Consider the following 19,680-nt stretch of genomic DNA (forward strand, 5'->3'; position numbering starts at 1 on the left):
TATGGGTACCTTTGTTGTGCTGGTTCCTTTCCCTCTTGTTTTCATTCCTAGCCAGAGATGTGCATACACGTGTGAAAGAGCAATTTTCATGATTTGGGGGAAAAATCTTTAATTGCCAATAATAATAGTTCCCAAACCTTCTATTTTTCTTCTTTTCCATTTCCTCCTTTCCCTTTTCATAGAGCTGCTGTGTTCCAGTGGACAGAAAACGTGCTGCTGTCTTAATTTTTAAAATCTCTTTCTGTTACTCTGTCCCTCTTTAATTTTCCTCATTTTCTGCTTAGCTGTGCTCTACATTTTCCTGAGCTTTTTCTGGATACAGATGTTTTCATCCAGAGGCTTTTTTTTTTTCCCCACACTACAATCCAAGCTCATGATCACTTAAAAGCCATCAACAAACCTTTAGTGAGTTGATTTCTGATGGTGTCATTAACAGTGATTTGAACTGATAAACTGCTGGGCTAAAATGGGTTAAAATGTTATTTTCCCCACATTTTTGTAGCTTGTGTGTAATTCCAGGCTTAACAGGGAAAAACAGTAGTTCTCCATATTGTGTGCAGAATGGTGGCTTAGCTCTGTAGTAAATGGTATTTTAAAGTAATTTTATTTATAATTTGCTTCATGGGGTGGGTTTCATTCTCCCCCTTGACCTAGAGCAGTGATAATAAATAACCAGGCAAGAGTGGATGTAAGCTGAGAGCCTGCAGTACTGTACTTGGGGTTTGCTGCTCAAACAGTAGGAGTATTTTAACTTTTTGGACGTGTGAGCTGAAGTGAAGAAAGAAATGGAAACAACCATAAAATGACATTTCCAAAAGTTCCCTTGAATTTATAGTTTATTGATTCCTAAGAACCTTATTCCAAATCATGTTCTCTTCTGATATTGTAAGCTGCTTGTTTGGCAAAACTTGATGCCAGCCTTGGCTGTGTTCTGAGGCTCATTACATCTGTTTTAAGTTGTTGGTTGGTTGGAAATGAGCTCCATAATATTTGCCATTTTCCTGGAGTTTGACATTCCATATCGGATCCATTTCCAGGCAGTTATGAAAATACATTGAGTGACCATTGCAGGAAGTCTGGAAATTCATCTTAACTACTTCTGGTTTAATCTTTTCAACACTGCCATCAGTGACAGCCTTAAGTAGCTTGACCACCTATTTTTAAACATGGCTTTCACACCTGGTGAGTTTGAAATGAACCAATATATGAAATTCTTCCATTTTTTCCACCCGTGTTTGCCACTCTTGATTGATCTCTGTTTAGCTGGCATTTTCCTTTAGAACCACGTGAAATGTGGGATAAATATTTGGCAGTTTTAGCCAGCTTGAAGTCTTCCTTCTTCCAAAACCTGTGCGGTCACGACCAGTTAATTCAAAACTCCTCATTTATATTTTCAATTAAAGGAGATGGCAGTGTTTGCTTGGGCAGAGCCTTACCAATGTATTTCCCTACAATGCCTTTGCACCTGCTTTGCTAGCTGGGGATGGATGTTTGTGCAGGAATCACTGAGTGCTGGTGTTTTTGCAGATCAGTGGGGAAGCTCAGGAGCTGTTCTCGGTGCGCCACGGGCCCGTTCGAGCCGCTCGGATCCTGCCAGCCCCTCAGATCAGTGAGTACCCCCACCCCACCACCCCTCACCCAGCTTCTGCACCAGCCTCTTCCCACTCCACTCACACCAAAACAGACCACACAGTTGGTTTTTTTTTTGTTTTGCCTTCTGATTTGTTCAATTTCTCCTTATTTTATATTAACTTTATTCGCTTTCACCATTTCACTGGTTTAAATTTTATCATCCCTTGAGTGCAGCTCCTCTCTGTCACTGCTTCAACACTGTTTTATCAAATTCAAAACCAAGCTGCTAAATTTAACAGGATTCTTCCAGAACAGTTAACCCCAAGAAGAACTTGCTGGAAGATCTGAGCAATTGTGCATAAACAAGCAAATTCCTCAAAAAAAATTACCCTGTTCCATCCATACCCAATTGAATTGTTGACTTCTGAAAAGAACTGTTTGGGTCTAAATTAAATTGATTGTTTTACTTTGTGCATGAAAGTTTCTAGTGTTTCTAGTATGACCAAGTGTTTCTAGTATGTGTTTCTAGTATGACCAAGGGATTATGCCAGGTTAGAATTTCTAGTCATATTTTATGAATTAATTAATGATCTCCAAAAACACAGCCTACAATCTTATTGTTTAAATTATTCATAGCAAATTGTACTGATTATGTGTGTTTCAAAGAAAGCAGATGAAGAATGCTTAATGGACATATTATATATTGTTTTGGTGATTTACTAAACAGAGGAATATACCAAATATATGTGGCTGTGTGGCTGTTACAGGTTAAACTGTCTTAGAGTAAAATACTTCCCAAACCTGTTGTTTCTTTATTCCATTTACTGGAACCCTGCATAATTCCCAAGGAATCCCTGCTCTTTGCTATTATGTGTGTCATTGAGTAATGGATGTCTGTGCCCCTTCCTCTCTCAAAGGAAAAAAAAAAGGAGAAAGAGAAGTGGAAATGGAAATGAGAATGAAGTAAATTAATTGAAGAACCTGGGAGTTCTGTTTTTTTTCTGGTATTAAAACAGGTTTTTGATTTTTCAATCAAGTAAATCACACTCATGAACTCCTTCAGTTATTATCTTTCTGCTCCTAAATTCCATATATTTAGCATCTGACAATGATAGTTGTTACATTAGAAAACTATTCAAATTAGCTCATATTAAATTAAACCAAACCTTTTAAAAACATGTTTTGGTCTCTTTTTACATAGCTTGGTTTAAATAAATCTTTGATTAAAAGTACATGAATGTATCATTGACCAGTATCTGGAATCAGATAAAAGCAAAGCTGTAATAAGAGGCCTTAGATAACTAACTCATGAGCTTTAATGATTCTGAACGAAATAAAAGGAATTTGTAAAGGAGAAGCTGATTACCATCAGCAGGCTCAAACACTGTTTTACTGTAAAGCTGTAAAAAAGGAATTATTGAAAATAGGAGTCTCTTGGTGGATGGATTTGGCACGTTCCTAGAAACAGATCTGAGCTGGTGATAAGCAGCTCATTCCCAGGTGTGAAAGGAAAGCTCATGGCTTTAACTTGGTGACTTTACAGCAGCAGAACTTAATCGTTTGTCAACTATTTAGTGAAAAAACTGCAGCCCTTTGATGTTAGATCCTCTGCCTCGTGGTGTGCCTCGTGGCATAATGAAGCCTTGTTTCACAGGGGTCATTTCATGCTGGGGGTCTCCTCCAGCAGGTCCTGGGTGCTGCTGGTAGCAGGAGCCTGGGCAGGTTTGTTGGCTCAGGAGCTGGACCAGCCTGGAACTGCTGGGACTGGCAGCTCTGCTCTGCTCTGAGCCACCCAAACTGAGCTGGGCCAGTTCTGCTCTGCTCTGAGCCACCCAAACTGTGCTGGGCCAGTTCTGCTCTGCTCTGAGCCACCCAAACTGTGCTGGGCCAGTTCTGCTCTGAGCCTCCCAAACTGTGCTGGGCCAGTTCTGCTCTGTTCTGAGCCACCCAAACTGAGCTGGGCCAGTTCTGCTCTGAGCCACCCAAACTGTGCTGGGCCAGCTCTGCTCTGAGCCACCCAAACTGTGCTGGGCCAGTTCTGCTCTGCTCTGAGCCACCCAAACTGTGCTGGGCCAGTTCTGCTCTGAGCCACCCAAACTGTGCTGGGCCAGCTCTGCTCTGAGCCACCCAAACTGTGCTGGGCCAGCTCTGCTCTGCTCTGAGCCACCCAAACTGTGCTGGGCCAGCTCTGCTCTGCTCTGAGCCACCCAAACTGTGCTGGGCCAGCTCTGCTCTGCTCTGAGCCACCCAAACTGTGCTGGGCCAGTTCTGCTCTGAGCCACCCAAACTGTGCTGGGCCAGTTCTGTTCTGCTCTGAGCCACCCAAACTGAGCTGGGCCAGCTCTGCTCTGAGCCACCCAAACTGTGCTGGGCCAGCTCTGCTCTGCTCTGAGCCACCCAAACTGTGCTGGGCCAGCTCTGCTCTGAGCCACCCAAATTGAGCTGGGCCAGCTCTGCTCTGAGCCACCCAAATTGAGCTGGGCCAGTTCTGCTCTGAGCCACCCAAACTGTGCTGGGCCAGCTCTGCTCTGCTCTGAGCCACCCAAACTGTGCTGGGCCAGTTCTGCTCTGAGCCACCCAAACTGTGCTGGGCCAGTTCTGCTCTGCTCTGAGCCACCCAAATTGAGCTGGGCCAGTTCTGCTCTGAGCCACCCAAACTGAGCTGTGCCAGTTCTGCTCTGAGCCACCCAAACTGTGCTGGGCCAGTTCTGCTCTGAGCCACCCAAACTGTGCTGGGCCAGTTCTGCTCTGCTCTGAGCCACCCAAACTGAGCTGGGCCAGCTCTGCTCTGAGCCACCCAACCTGAGCTGGGCCAGCTCTGCAGCATCACTTTACTGTCCTACTCTGCAGCCTGGAGGAGAGGGCCATGAAGGATGGAGGGATTTCTGTAAATATTGCTAAACCCCCCAGATACCAGCTCTGCTCTGTGGTCAGGCCATACCTGCCACTGCCTTCAGCAGGCAGGGCTTTAATTACTCTCTGCATTTACAGTGTTCATGTGTGCTCTCTTTTTGGAGACTGAGAGTTTGCACTGGGACCAACTTTTGGGCTTGCAGAGCTCATGTTTAGAGTATGAGAACATCTCAGTCTGGACTCTGGCAGTCTTGGGGAATCCTGAGCTGTGATACCTCTCAGCCATCCTTGGCTCTTCACTCCCAGGTCTGGGTGTTGGCCTGGATTTGGAATTGGATTTTCTGCCAGTGCTGAGGCAATGATGCATTTAATTCAGTTACCTTTGTTGTTCTTTCACCTACAAAATCAGAATGTTGCTGCTTTCTGAAGGAAGTCAGTGCTACAATCTCCCATTTTTTATCACTTTTCCCAGGTCATTTTACAAGCCCCTGGCCAAATACCTGCTTTCCCTTGTGCTGTCCCATTTGTCAAGGTAGAGCTGCATAGTTTAAAAATCAATCAGAAACTCAAAAAGCCAGAGGAGCAGCTCTGTGTGTGGCAATTCCTGCTCAAAGGGGTGACAGGCTGGTGTGGTGAAGTTTAGATCAGTGGTTGTCTGTAAAACCTATTTCCATGTCTCAGCATTATGAAAATAAATTCCTTCAGTGAGCTGAATTAATTTATTGCCATTTTCTAGATTATGCTGCTTGCAGAAAGATGGTATAATAGCCCTACATCTCTCAGTGAATTTGACTCTTCACTCAAATTGACTTGCAAGGGGGGAAAAAGCAAACAGAAAAATGAAATAAAAAGAATTTAGAGGTACTAAAACCCGTTGAGAGTTGAAATATTGCAGCAGATTTATCCCTGTTCTCCATTCTCCCATCTTTGATGTTGGCAAAATTAAGATTTGAACCTCAAAAGCTGACTCAGGTTTATGTGCAGGTACACTTAGAGAGCTCTAATATTAAAGTTGCTTTCTAAAGGAAGGCAGATGTGAGGTTTGTGCATGTTCAGCCACTTGGGTGGTTCAGTGGTTTTAAATCCCCAGAATAATCCCAGGCTCTGTCTGGTGGAGGGGCTGGCCCTGCACCATGGACAGGCAAGGTTTGGGCTGCTTGTGCAGGTGTGTGTCTGAGTTTTGGTGTTCTCCCACTGTTCTGTGGGGTTTTTTGGGATAATGAATGGTCATGTCTGTGGATGATAGAAATTACAGACTGGAATTCTCCAAGTAAGGCTTTTGGAGATGTTGTAGGGAAGAATTTTGGAGTGCAACACTGTAAAATCCCAATTTCTTCAAAGCTTTGGACTGACCTGTGTTCCATCATCATGTCATAAATGAAATGAAATAATAATTTCATTATTTTCTGGTGCTTTAGACCAGTGCATTTGAAACTTTCACCCAACTGGGCTGAGAGGGAATTCCAGCCTGGGGCATTCCCAGGTACTGCTGTGCTGCTGTGGGGCAGGACCACAAATGCCACAAGATTCCCAAGGAAAAGATGGAAATCAGAGGGATTTAGTGGAGCAGGAGCAGCACTGCATTATTGAATGGGACTGATCAGTGAAATTACACACCAGGAAAATCCACTCCATGATGCCTCAGTGCCCCCTAAATAGGTCAGAGTGTGAAATTCATCCTCCTCCTGGGAAACCAAGGTGATTTCCAGAGTTCTGAGCAGCTTTTGATTTCCTGTGACATCCACTGGGTTTCATTTTTTTATTCTACATAAAGATCTGCTGGTTTTGGTGGTGTTGTTACTCTTTTTATTGGCATTATTGAGAGGCCTGAGCAGGCCCTGAGGTTTCTATTCACAGTTTCATCAGCAGGACAAGACCTAAGCTGCTTTGAGCTGACATGTGGGTAGCCTGACTTCATCAACTTCTAAATGTTGATTTGTATGAAATTTCATTTAACCACAAAGAGATTTTTTTCCCCTTTTTTTTTGTTTTTTTTTTCAATTTTAAGCACACTAACAGAAGTTAGGTTTTTAAAAAACCAAACCTATCATTTAGCTAAATGGAGCTGTAGATAAGGTGGTGCCTTGTTGGCAGGAAGGGCAGTTTTCATTACTTTAATTGTGTGATTTGTCAGGATTTCCAGCATTTTATAAATGCTGTAGTGTTATATGACAGAGTTAAAAGGATTTAGAATAAAAGGAGTTTAAGAAAAAGACTTTGCAACAGGATTTCAATACTTTTTGTATTTGGGGGGATTTAGAGAGCTGTTTTTTCATTTCAATTTTGTTAAACACTGTGTGTGCAGCAGGTGTGTGCAACGTCAGCGCCTCGCACATGCAAATAAACACAATTTTACAAATGAAAATTAATCCAGCAGAACTTGGGAGATTAAATGCCACCCCAGAGCTGGGAGAGGCTCCTGCCTGCATTAGAGTGTGGCAGAGGCCAGCACATGGCACTCAGTGCAATCCCATGGATGGGACAGCTATTAACCTGATTTAATGCCCTCAGAGGCCTCCCAGTAATGATCCTTCCCTGCACTATTAATATTTACATTCTGAAAGTATTGAAGTAGAAAATGGATTTTTTTTTTTAAATTGAGGGACTCGAGTCATTATAGACAGAAATCAGAAGTTTAAGCACCTATTGGAAAAATGTTGCAAATCTGTGCTGTGGGTATTAAATCTGGCATTGCTTTTGATTTTGGGCACTTGATTCCCTGGACTCCCCTCCACGTTTTCCCTCCTTCTTTCCCCTTCCTGGTTATTAAACTAAACCATAAAGAAACATCTGAATTTGTGTCTCTAATATATCCTAATGAGAAAAAGAAAGGAAAAAAAAAATTAAATACTTCAGGTGAAATGCTGGCTGCACTTAAATCAGTGTCAGAACTGCTGGTAGTCAGCATTTCACCCTCAGTGCTGGGAACAGAACAAATAGAATTCATCTGTTACCTGGACTGAAGGAAACAAATTGCTTGCCAGATTCTTAAGAAGACTTTTATGTTTCATTTATCAATTTACAGGTCAGAACATACAGTACAGGTTTGACTCACCAAAGAGCTTGAAATAATAGGAATAAAAGGAAAATACATCTGGCAGGTTTAGGTTACTTGTAAAGCTATTGTTGATGGTGGATTTATTGATGTGACCCATTTGACTTTATAAATACCCAAAGGTGTAGGAGGGAAGATTTTTCCTTGTACAGATGAGAGGACTCAACAGTGTTTGTTACAAATTAAATGCATGTACCTGAGTTATTAATAATTAACAGTCTGCTATGTCAAAATGTATATTGTTAATTGTGCCTTTTTGAATAAATGATTTTGTTTTGTACAGCTGTATTTAAGATTTAAATTTTGAGCAGACTATATCAATAATATTCTTTAGAGATCAAAGGGTTTGATGTATAATGGAGAAAAAAAAATAAAATTCCATTATTCACCACAAACATGCAGACCTATAGATAATTAAAAAGGCAAAGGTTGAAAGAAAATGGAGGAAAGTTAGTAGTGGTGGTATTGGTTGTTGCTTTGCTATTTAAGTTGGGTAGAAACAAACCCTGGAATTCAGTTAAACATTGCTCACAAGCAGAATGAGATTTTTCTATTTTTTTAAACTCCATTTTAGTTTTATTTCTATTTATGCAGCAGTAAAGCAAAGTTCTCCAGACTCTTACAAACCCATTTTAAGAAGTGTGGTGTCTTTAACATTCTGCTGTGCTGGGTGGCAGCAGGGCTGGTGCCACTGGTGTGGGACAGGACCCAGCCTGGCACAAACCAGCTCAGCTGGGGCCACCACCCCTAAATTCAGATGGGATGTGCTCTAGGAGTTGTACTTCCACTTGAAGGTTGTTTTTTAAAGGTTTGAATCCCCTGCTGCTGGAACAGGTTGCTGTGGTTTGAGTTTCATCTGCTGTTTTCTTGGGCACAGGGCAGGGGCTGCTCTGAGCTTGGGTTCATTTTGACAAACTGGAAGCCAAAGTGTGAAGCCCTGCCCAGGGCCTTGTGCAGACAACTTCATAAAAAACCAAAAAAAATGAGCAAGAAGCATTTCCAGAGTGACAGAATCCCAACCCCAATGGGATAAACACAAAATCACTCCCAAAGCCTGGCCACGTTCTGCTGCTTGTTTCTCATTTTCTCCTCTGCCAGGATCAGTCCTTCAGTGCTCACAGCTCTCCTGTAATTTGAATTTCTGCCCCTCATCTTGCACAAGCTGTGAGTTTTGTGTTATATTCAGAAAACCCCCAACCTGCACTTGGAAACTACAAGTACATAGTGATTTGCTTTTTTTTTTCTTTTGTTTGCCCTCTCCTCAGGTGCTCAGAAATGTGATAATTTTGCTGAGAAGAGACCTCTGCTTGGTGTGTGCAAAAGCATTGGATCTTCTGGGTAAGAATGGTTTTTTGTGTATAAAAGGAATATATAAATTATATTGCCATCTGAAAAACCCAGTAGATGACATCTTTAAAGATTTGTTCCTTTTTTCTTAGTGGGATGAAGATCCCACACTGGGATGTGGTTTTAAACTATTTTTTGGTGTGTCAACATATATTTTCCTATGACTTAAGCTTCTGGAAAGGAATAAAAAAGAGACTTTTGATATAAAATAAATTAAGATGTATTTTAAGTTTATTTTATTCTCATTGGAATCACAACTTTATGATTAACCTTTTCTTTTAATAAATTGGGTCAGAATTATGACTGTAAAGTGTTTAAAGCAATCTCTGTGTCTTAAAAAATAATTTTTCAAGCAGCAAACAAATTACAAATACCAAGCATTTCATTGTTGCAGCCACACACTGTTTATTAGCAAAATACATGTTAAACCTCCTTCCCTGAGTTAAAAAAATCAGTTTACAGTCTTGTTTTGTGCTCCCTACAGAATTGTTGTATCACTGCTCTTATAAAAGAGGCCCTTAAGATATTTTATGTTTGATTCAGACAATGCACAGGATTTATATCTCTACCTACAGGAAAATATTTGCTTTTCAGGGGTAATCCTCTACACAGCCATTTAATGGCTGAGCAGTTGAAGTAAATCTTCTTACAGTTGTAAGACTAATTCTGTGCCACACCTTTTTCAATTAAGAATTTAATCACTGTGTGTGTGAAGGAAGAACTGTCAAATCTTTACCTTTCTCTGTTATTACTCTGTTAAATTGCAGTATTAATGTTGCCTGCTTTAAATGTTTGAATTAAAATCCACATAAGGCAGAGAAGTGAATTTTTTTTTTTCTTTATGTATTTGTAACTTGCAAAAACCAGTTTCTGGTGATTTTTCTCCTTTTCTTCCCTGCCTTTTAAGTTTAACTATTCATAAATTGGAGGTGCAAATACTGCTCTGTCTTTATCCAAACATTGTATTTATATTTGTAAAGGATATGTTTTAGTAAAGATCTTCCTTCACACTCTTGTTTTGGAAGCTGAGATACCTGAGAAATGAACAAACCCTGAAAATAATTATTTTCATGGTGTTATTGTATTCCTCAATTAATGGAAAATAATTCAAAGATTATGGGAGTTTCTGCTTTCCTTAAAAAAAAAAATAAAAAAGGCCCCTCATGTGTTTTCAACACCATAATATTGTCATTTCCAAATAATTAGTTGTTGTTACAATTATTAATTTATTCCCAGATGAATTTCCTGGTAATAGATTTTATTTTCTATTCTTGTATGTGATCATTTTATACTCATCAAGATGGAACTTTTGCCTCTTATCTGATTTTCTGGTACACACATTTTCTGTATTTAAAAGTCACATTTTTCCAGCTCATAAAAGGCCTGAAATGTTTCACAGGGGGGTTGGACTGGATGATTTTTGAGGTTCCCCTTCCAACCCAAACCAGGCCATGACTCACTGGATAATCTTTTCAAAACAATTGTTTTCACAGCCCCCCAAAAGATGCAATCCTGACTCAGAAATAGGAAACAGATTGTGGTTTTTGGCTGATATTTCTCTGCTGGCTTAGAGGTTGGTTCAGTCAACTTCAGTCTTAGATTACAAGATTTGCAAATTAAAAGGGAAACCAAAAATGAAAGAATATCTGCCTAAATTTGGGGGTTGTGGAGGGTTGTAAAGACATTCCTGCTTGTTCCTGGTGATAAAAACCAAATCTTCATACACACATAAAATTAATTGATGGGTTTGGTGCATATTAATGCATTTCCTAGGTGGTGAAACATTAAGATATCTCTGTTTTCCCCACATGGGTTACTGAAGCCATAGTTTGGAACAGACTGGATCTGTAAAAACACTTTTAAATGCACCAGAGTGGTCCAAAATCCATTACTTTTGTTCTGTTCAAATATAAATGTTAAAGAAATATTTCAGTTTAACTAATGGAGATATTTAAAGGGAAACCAACCAGGATAATTTTGTTTTATTTTAGATTATTTGAAAACCAGTTGAGAATTAATGGAGAGATTGCAACTTTGCCCTTTAGTAGATGATATTGATAACAAGAAAGCTGAAAATAATCAAAATGACCATTCCAGGAGAGAAATAAAAGCACATGAAGGAGCAGGGACAGGGCAGTCAGAGCCCTTGTCCTGTCACTACATGCTCTTGCAAAAAGTATTTTTTTTAACCCATCCTTAACAAAAAATATTTGCTGTTTTGATTCCCTTGTCCTGTGTCCAAATAACCAAATTATTTTGCTAAAAGATGACCAGATTATATCAGAATCTTACCTAGGCAAGTATGATAATCAGCTGGTGATGCAGGTAACTAATTAAATAACCAGTAATAGATGATTAAGAATTTACAGGCAGTGATTTCTTCAGCAGCTTCTAGCCTGTGTTGGCTTCCCAGCATATATTTTTAGAAAAGTGGATTAATTTAATGATATTGAGTGGTGGGAAATTTTGGATGACTTGAATTGGATGGAGGTCCTTTAAGGACTTGAGAAGCAAGAGGTAATCTTTATTAATCATGGGAGGAGAGGGGAAATTAGGGTAAATTAAAGAAGGAGGAGTAGTTGGAGCAAACAAAATGTGTAACTTTGACTAGCCAGCATTTTTTTTTTCCCCTGCTGATCTGTTTACAAGGCAAATCAATTGGCAGCAGATTTTCAGGAAGCCTGTGCTTTATTCTCATGGCTACTGTAGATGAAATCCTGCTAACCTTAACCCAGCTTCAGCTCAGGAATGTGTTTATGGGAGTGCTCAGGTTTAGGAAGCAGCTTCACATGACTAACAGCACAATTAAAGTGTTAATATTTTCTCAATTAATATTTCAGAGTCACCTTAACCTGCTCTGGCAAAGTCACTGAGCTGTGATAAAATCCAGTGTCCACTCTAAGTGTCCATAACTGTTAATGCTTCAAAAAGCTCCTGCAAGGGTCCCCCAAAAGGAGAAAAGGAGCTCTGGTGAATGAAGTTTTTGTTCTGACACTGCTCAGGGGAGCTCTCCCTGGAATATTTTTCCTGGAATTCCCTTGCAAAGGCAGTGGGGATGTGAGGACTCACCTGGCTCAGCCCTGCCATGGGCTGTCACTCCAATGGATAATGCAGTTTGTTTTCTGAAACCACACAGAAAAATGCTCTGGGCCAGATGGTTCTGATTTTCAATTGTATTGGGCACTGTGAAATTGATTTTGTGAAGTTTGTGAAATATTTGTGGGCTTTTATTGAAGACTGTGCAAAACGCAGATTTTGCGAAGACTCTCAAGCCTAGAGAGCAAATTTAATTTAATTATTTTGTTGCAAAAAGTACAGTAGGACCTCTAAAGTTGGGCAAAACTCTCTCATTTCTGTTACTTTTGGGGATTTGTGTCCCAAAGGTTCTTGTGCTGCTGCATAACTGCAGAGCTGTGTGGTGTCAGCTGCCTGGCAAAGACTTCCTTCCCTTCCAGCAGATGAAAAACATTTCCCTCTCTGATTTCTTTTAGGAAAATTCAGTTTAGCCTTAGCAGGTTGTGTTGCAGCTTTTAAGATCCTGAGAGAGGCAGGAATAAAGTAGTTTAAATTCCTTTTAGTGATGCTGGATGAAGTTGTTACATGCTAAGGATAGAATCTCCATCTTTAAAAGAGCTCTTCAGACCCCAGCATTATTTCTTGTAAGTTGATTCTGTGGTTATAAAAATGTACATTTTAGTAATGTTGAAGTGATGTTTGCTGGTAATTCTGTGAATTTTCTCACAAGTTCCAATGCCAGGAGATGGAGCCTTAAAGGAATAAGGTGATGTTTCCATCTGTAAATACCAAAGCTCTGGAGTTCCTCTGATATTCCAAATGTTTGTCTCAGTGAACTTAGAGTAAGAAATAACCTTTGAACTATAATAAACTGTTAATCTTGGATCAAAACTGGGAGAAAATTACTATGTGGGGTCAAACCTTGACCAGCTGGTGAGAAGCATGGGTAGTTTTGACCTTCTGAAGCTTTGATTTATGAAGCTGTAAAAAGATAAACCTTTTCCAAGGCATCCTTGGGATGGAGTGGAGGTTTGGGAGAGCAGATTTCTCAGCTGAGGCTCAGTTTTGTTTTACTGCTGTTCCAACCCCTTTGTGTGTAGTGATGCAGGGAGGGGATGAAGGGATGGGAAGGAAGTCCAGATAAAACCAGCTGGAGCACAAAGCTGCCCCCAGTAACTTGTCAAAAGAAGCACCACAGGGAAAAGATAATGCACAGCACCATTACAGGCAGGGCTGCTGCTTCCAGGGCCACTTGAAATTCCACTTTAAATTATTCAATACTGTAAACGCTATAAAGTTAATTAGAAGAGGAACAAACTCTACAAAGATAAATGTGTTTTCAATATGTTTCTCAGGGAGGGTACAGTAGAAAGCAGTGAATGAGAGGAAATTTATTTCTGGCAGCACTCTAGACATGGAGCTGTGGTTGAACTTTTTACCCTAATTACGTCCCCACTAATGCCTGCAGCGGTCTGGAATCAAAGTGCCCCTTCAGGCCCTGGAAAGTCTCTGATGTGGCAAATGTTTGTTGTGTGCTGAGGGTTACTTCAAAAAATAATAAAAAAAAAACACCCCAGAATATTGTGACAGGATTTTTCAAAATTACCACCCACCTCACTTGTTGCCTACAAAAATAGAGTAATTGTTTGCATCTGTGTGTTTTTGTCTGTCTGAGAAATAACTGCTATAAATCAACAGGGACCCAGAGAGCAGTTGAGGATTATATTTGCTTTTCTTATATGTTCCAGGGTTATTCCTGTGCTCTGTACTGTAGGGAGGATTTAAAGGACACTGCAAAGTAGAAATTTCAGGGTGGTTGAGGACACTTCAAGCCATCAGCTCCCAGTGGGCTCACAGAGGATGCTCTTTAAGCTGTTTTTTCCTAAACAAGTGCTGCCACTTCTTGCTCAGAGTTGGAGCAGCTGATTGAAAACTGCTTCAACTTCCAGACCTTGTTTCTGTGTTGTTACTCCAAGTGCTGCCACTCCAGTAATTCCCTACAACCTGACAGTGTTTGAGCTTTGCATCTGGTACTAAATGCCATTTTCTCCCTTACCATGGGCCCTCTTCCCTTCCTTTCCTTCAAAAATATTTAATATACAAAGAAAATGTCATGGGACTTTACTGAGCTCAACCATTCATATATGGATGAGCTCCTTTTAAATCTCCAAAACAGAGGAAAAGACAATTAAAATACAATTTAAAAAAAAATCTGATATCATTATTATTTTTCTTTAGTTCTGTATTTTTCAACAGAATGAATGTATCTTAATATCTTTAAATTGTAAATTTTCAAATTTCAGTTAATTTCAGTAAATGCTTCTTCAGTAATTCCAAATGGAGATTTAGAAGGCTCCTGCTTTGTGAAAAAGCTGTAAGGCATGTGCTTAAAAAATTGTCTTGCTTAATGCCTTCTTTCTTTTAATTCTGACTAGGTAATGTATTAGAATATCCCCTCACACATTTCTGGATGTTTGCTCACAAACGTATATTTTAAATTATTGGTGATTCAAATTATTAATAAACCATTTTAATGATAATATTTTGCAGTGAGGCAATAATAAAATAACCCAATGTTTTAATCAGATTTGCCTGCACAGTTTGAAAAACTGCATCTCCCATTTCAGCATCAGCTGTGGTGGGTGACTCTCTGGGGAGAGTGTTGTGTTCCTGTGTGTTTTTCCTTAGAAAATTTTAATTCCTCCTGGGAATATCAGCCACCTTCAACTTGGAAATTCCTCCAAATTTAGTGAAAAGTAGAGGAGGTGGCTGTGTCATTGTCTTCATTGAGGAAAAGGATATAAAATATCCTCAAGTTTATTTTTGATGTTAAACAATTTATGAAGGATTTCAACTTTAAGGCCAATTTAAGAAAAAGCAGAATATTCCTTCTGCTGCACGTGGGGCTCCACAAATAATTGTTTTCAGCTATTATTGCATCATTTCAACCCAGCTTTTGGTGAGTTCAGCTACAGTGAGAACTCTGCACATCTGTAGAACATGGATTGTGATTCAAGTCATAAAACAGAGTAAGAAATACCTAAGAACATGTAATTAATGGGCACTTGGGAAAATTCTGGCCTACCTGATGTGACCAGAACCTGAGAGCAGCTTTGCTGTTCAGAGCACTTTAACCATAAGATCTGAGCTCAGCTTCAGTCACACACACTCTAAAACCCTCTAATTATTTCTTGGAAACGGGATTGTTTTCAAGCTCCTCAAAAATTGTAATTTGAGCCATAAAGTGGCATCTGAACAATGAAGATTTAGCAGAGTCCTGTGCAGCTGACAGACATCTTCAAATCATCTCCATCACACGACTGCAGGCACAGGCTGCTTAATACCCAGGTGATGAAGTGTTGCACAACCCCTCTGGTTTCTTACAGCATTAATGACACCAAGGGCAAAAGAATTTGTGTTTGGGCAGGTTGGTGCAAGGCTCTGTGCTCAGTGCTGGAGCCCCAGAGTGGCTCTGGGAGCTGCTGCCTTAACCTGCCCTTTGTTGGTGCTGATGGCATCAGAGGGGAGAAGGTGCCTGTGAGGCTCATGAATCACCAGGGGAGAGCACAGAAAGGGGAAAAAAAACCAACCTGGAATCTAAAGAAATGGGTTACAAGAACCAACAGGATGAAATGTTTGGTCATTTGCAGTGATTGTAGCAGGTAAAGCTTCTCCAGTGTTGGTTGTTGAGGCACACATGAGGTTGAGGCTTCTAATGCACACAGGTTGCAGAGGAAAGAGCCTTAAATATCTACAATAATTGTGTATATATATATTGTATATATATAATTATGTATATGCTTAAATAGTCAGCTGCCATCTGTGTTAGCTGTGCTGTCTCCTGGTACACCGTAAATCAAAAGTGCTGTCAGTAAAATGCCTCAGAATAAACAAAAAAGCTCTGATATTGCTATGGAGTGTTTGAAATGCTGGCACTTTTAAAAATCTGGTTCTAGCTGAGGCTGTAAGTGACTCCACACAATGCTCAGTTTGGGTTCTGGTGAAATTTGGCTGGAGCTGAGGTGTTTCAGCATCAATTTGCCCTCAGAGTTGTGCTCCCAGAAATGTGATCTTTTCCTCTTAAGCTGTGACACGTGGTTGTCTCTCAATGTGCAAAAATTGATTCATTTTTGATTTTGGTCCATCCTGGATGATCTCGTGGCTCTTACTGCAATATAAATTATGTGCATTTATTTCAGTGGTATGTTCTGCTTCATTTGACTGCAGGAAAAGGCAAGACAACTCTTTAATTTTGTATTTTTTTGTGGGAAACACATCAGATTGTGGCTTAATCAGCTGATCACAAAAATATTAGTTGTTGATAGAGGTATGATAAATGCAATTGTGTTCTGTCAGAACTTAATCTTTACTCATATTCATGAAGATTTACAGAAATGTCTCCAGTTTTGTGCACTCTCATAGAGTGATCAAAAACAGCCAGTGCAGGTCCATCAATTGTGTGTTTAGCTACACAAAATGCAAAATCTAGTCCAGAATATACCAGAAAAAAATGATCCTGCTCTTCAAGTACTTTCCCCTCAGTGATGAGCACAGATCTGCAGGGATGCTGCTAATCTTCCCCTATTAACTGAGTGGGAATGTGATGGGACAGCTCTGTTTGGGAGCATGTGGCACATCTCAGTGAAGTGGAAATTGTGTCACACTCAGTCCCCCTGCACAGGGGAAAAGGCAGCTTGTGCTGTTTTACACCCCAGCAGCAGGAGTGCCACATGCTGGGACACCCAGTGAGTGGCTCTGGTCAGCTTTGTGCATCCCAAAATGTAAAAATAAACCAAATAAAACCTCCTCAAACCTGCAGAGAATCTTCTGATGATGAGAGGGGGGATAGCAGAGAGCACAGCGTGTATTGTGCTGCTGGATGTGGGAAGAGCTGCCAAAAGAAGGAATTTGGAGGTTGTTATTCTGGTGTTTTTAAGGATTTTTAAGTATTCTGATATTTTTAAGGATTCCCCTTCTGCTTTTCTCTTGTAGTATGTGGATTGCTCTGGGTGATTGCTGACAAAAAATATCTGGAGGCAATGAGCCTTTTTGTGTCCTTGACAGAAACTCAGAAGCCAAAAAGCAGAATGTGTATCAATTCTGTCAGGCACTAACAAGTCATTTCATAAAAATAAAAGGATCAGAATGTTGGAATAATCAATATTTGCACAAAGCCAGTGTTGAATTTCCCCCCTCCAGTCAATGTCTGACACCTCAGCTACACATGGGCAATGAAGGAATTGTTGGTTTTGTGGACCAGCAATGGATTAATGGTTGTGGAAAGTTCTCAGCTGGAAAAGTCTCTGTGCAGCCTCAGGTTCTCTTACAGACCATGGCCAGAATTATTCAGGAGACAGAAACCAATTACTCATTATGATAAAAAAAAATAAAAGGTAAATTCCTGAGCCTGAAACCTGACTCATTTTACCTGTTACAAAATGATTTCTGCAGAGTTGGTGACTTCTTGTGTCATGGACAAATAATAAAAATATTTTCAGTGAAGATGATGAAATACAAGAATAAAGGTGAACTTTTTTCCTGGGCTGATAGACTTAATCAAAATATTTGAGGAAGATGCAACAGTGAAGTTTGTATCTCCTGGTGTTTAACACAATTATTTTAGTGCTGTATCAAATAACTCCCTCCCTTGTATTTAAAGGATTTGATTTAGTAACATGTGTCTAAGGTTGGTACAGGTTTTTCTTATTTAGGAATAAGTGTTTCCATGCTTTTTGCAATTTGTGGTGCACTTAAAATGTCTCTGCTGCTTTGTAATTCAGTGCTGCACACACATTTTGGTGGAAGTGTCACTTTCTGAGAAATTTTGTGCTGCTTTTCTGGATTTTTGAATGAATCTGTTAAGTACCATGAATTAGAAAATTATTTACAGAGTGGAGTTTTCAAGTTTTTCTTGTGAAAAGATGGGATGCAGAGAGCATTTAAATGATCAAAGTTCTAATAAAAGCTCTTTCTGCAGTGGGTTTAATAAGAATTGAATTTATTTTTATTTTTTAAGTTTTCATTCTGATGTGCATCCCTAAGAGAGAAGGGGAGAATTGCCCTGCTGAAGGGAGCTTAGAGGAGTTTAGTGCTAGGCCTGGAAAACAAACCTAACTTAAGGCTTAATTTTTTTTTTTTCACTTTCTTGGTGCCTGGATTGCTCTGGGTGATTACTGACAAAAGATAACTGAAGGCAATGAACCTTTTTGTGTCCTTGACAGAGACACAGAAGCCAAAAAGCAGAATATGTACCAATTCTGTCAGGCACTAAGAAATCATTTCATAAAAATAAAAGGATCAAAATGTTGGAACAACTCACCATAAAAATAGAGAACTCATTGTTGGTCAAAGTCTTTTCAGACAAGATTAGGTTGCTTGGTAAAAAATAATTTCTTTGAGCTTCTGGGACATTTTGTACATGGTCTGGAAAGAGAAGATGATCCTTCCAGAATTGAAATCTGTTAATCTGAGCAAACCTTCTTCAGGGCCCTTGAGGAGAACAGAATTGCCTTTGTGGTCTCACCATGTTCATAATATTGCTACAAAGATCATAATCAAATCTCGTGCTTCAACTTTCCAGTCTAAAGGTTCAGGCAGGAATTTTTCCAATATTCAATTAATTAACTCTGTGCTCTGGTTTTGTTTTGCTCCTTTCCCCTTCTGTGAAGCACCAGAGAGGTGGAACAGGAGAACTGTAACCACCCCTGCAGATTAAAAACCTGGGTCACTGTCAGCATCCTCCTCATTCCCACATGGAAACAGCCCTTTTCCCCAGCAACTTATTGGTAGATTTGATTAAAAAAAAAAACACTTTATGGATTATTTTGCTGTGCAAATCCTTTGGTTGTACCTTGAACAGCCAGTTCATTGGAATTGCTGTCACTTTTCTCTCACCTGTTATCTCTACAAGTTTGGAAATTATATTCCATTTCAGGCTCTTAGCAACTTATTTACAGCAAATTCTATTTTTTAAAAATCCTATTTTTTTAAAATCCTACAGGTTGTTAAAGCTGTGCCTAGTAAGATATTATGTTAGCTCTTGGGTATTTTGAATAGGATTTCAGTATAAGTTTTAATATTTTTGTCTCTTAAAGGCACCAGAAGTAATTGCTAAAAATAAGTTTGTGCTTTAGGCTGGGCTTTAAAAGAACTTTGTGAAGTTGGGATAAAGTGCAGTGATATTGGCCAAAGATGATTTTATTCAAGGCCACAATTGACTGGAAAATCCTCATGTAAATAACCTTTCATACAGGGCACCCCTCCCAGCAAAAGTTTTATTTCAGTTTTACACCTCCAAGCTCTTTTTTTTTTCTTTATGGATTCATGAGACCAACCTGTCTCTGATGTCCATCTCTCTTTGAGTGAACATGTGGCAGAGAGGAGGAAAAATCAACCATTGACAGCAAAGCAAAACCTTCAAGGCACAGAAAAATTGACCTCATGTTGATTCCCTCCTTTTAATTTTTTTTTTTTTCCATTAAAAAAGCACGAGGGGTTTGAGTGGTGTGTTTGTCTCTGTGCAAACATTTTGCACAGAGTTTTTTTGCCATGGTGGGAGCCAGGACCAGGGAGGAGGTGCTGCACAAGGACAGATGTCACCAAGTGCCAGCTGGACGAGGCATCTGCTGCTTCCCCTCCCTCCCTGCACTGCAGCACTCAGACAGAACAAAATGCAAAGGCCTGAGTGTGTTTATACATCTATTATTGCCACTTTTTAAAATTGTTGGGGGATTTGTGGCCATTACCTTTAAAGAAGTTGTTATCTCTCTGAAGCTGTTTGAACAGGGTACATAATGAATATTTGTTGATAATCTATGGGATTAATTCACAAGAGTTTT

General features: G+C 39.8%; 1 protein-coding gene across 12 annotated transcripts in view; it reads left to right on the forward strand.

The window, feature by feature from the left end:
• The window catches only part of BCAS3 (BCAS3 microtubule associated cell migration factor), a 292,321-nt gene that overhangs the window by 12,349 nt on the left and 260,292 nt on the right, over window positions 1–19,680 (forward strand). For all 12 annotated transcript variants that reach the window (XM_079325188.1, XM_079325189.1, XM_079325191.1 and 9 more), the window contains exons 6-7: window positions 1,528–1,609; window positions 8,746–8,818. In XM_079325188.1, the coding sequence (XP_079181314.1) occupies window positions 1,528–1,609; window positions 8,746–8,818 (155 nt within the window). The remainder of the gene's footprint in view (window positions 1–1,527; window positions 1,610–8,745; window positions 8,819–19,680) is intronic.

The sequence above is a fragment of the Erithacus rubecula genome (genome assembly GCF_903797595.1).
Source record: "Erithacus rubecula genome assembly, chromosome: 22".
Classification (NCBI taxonomy): Eukaryota; Metazoa; Chordata; class Aves; order Passeriformes; family Muscicapidae; genus Erithacus; species Erithacus rubecula.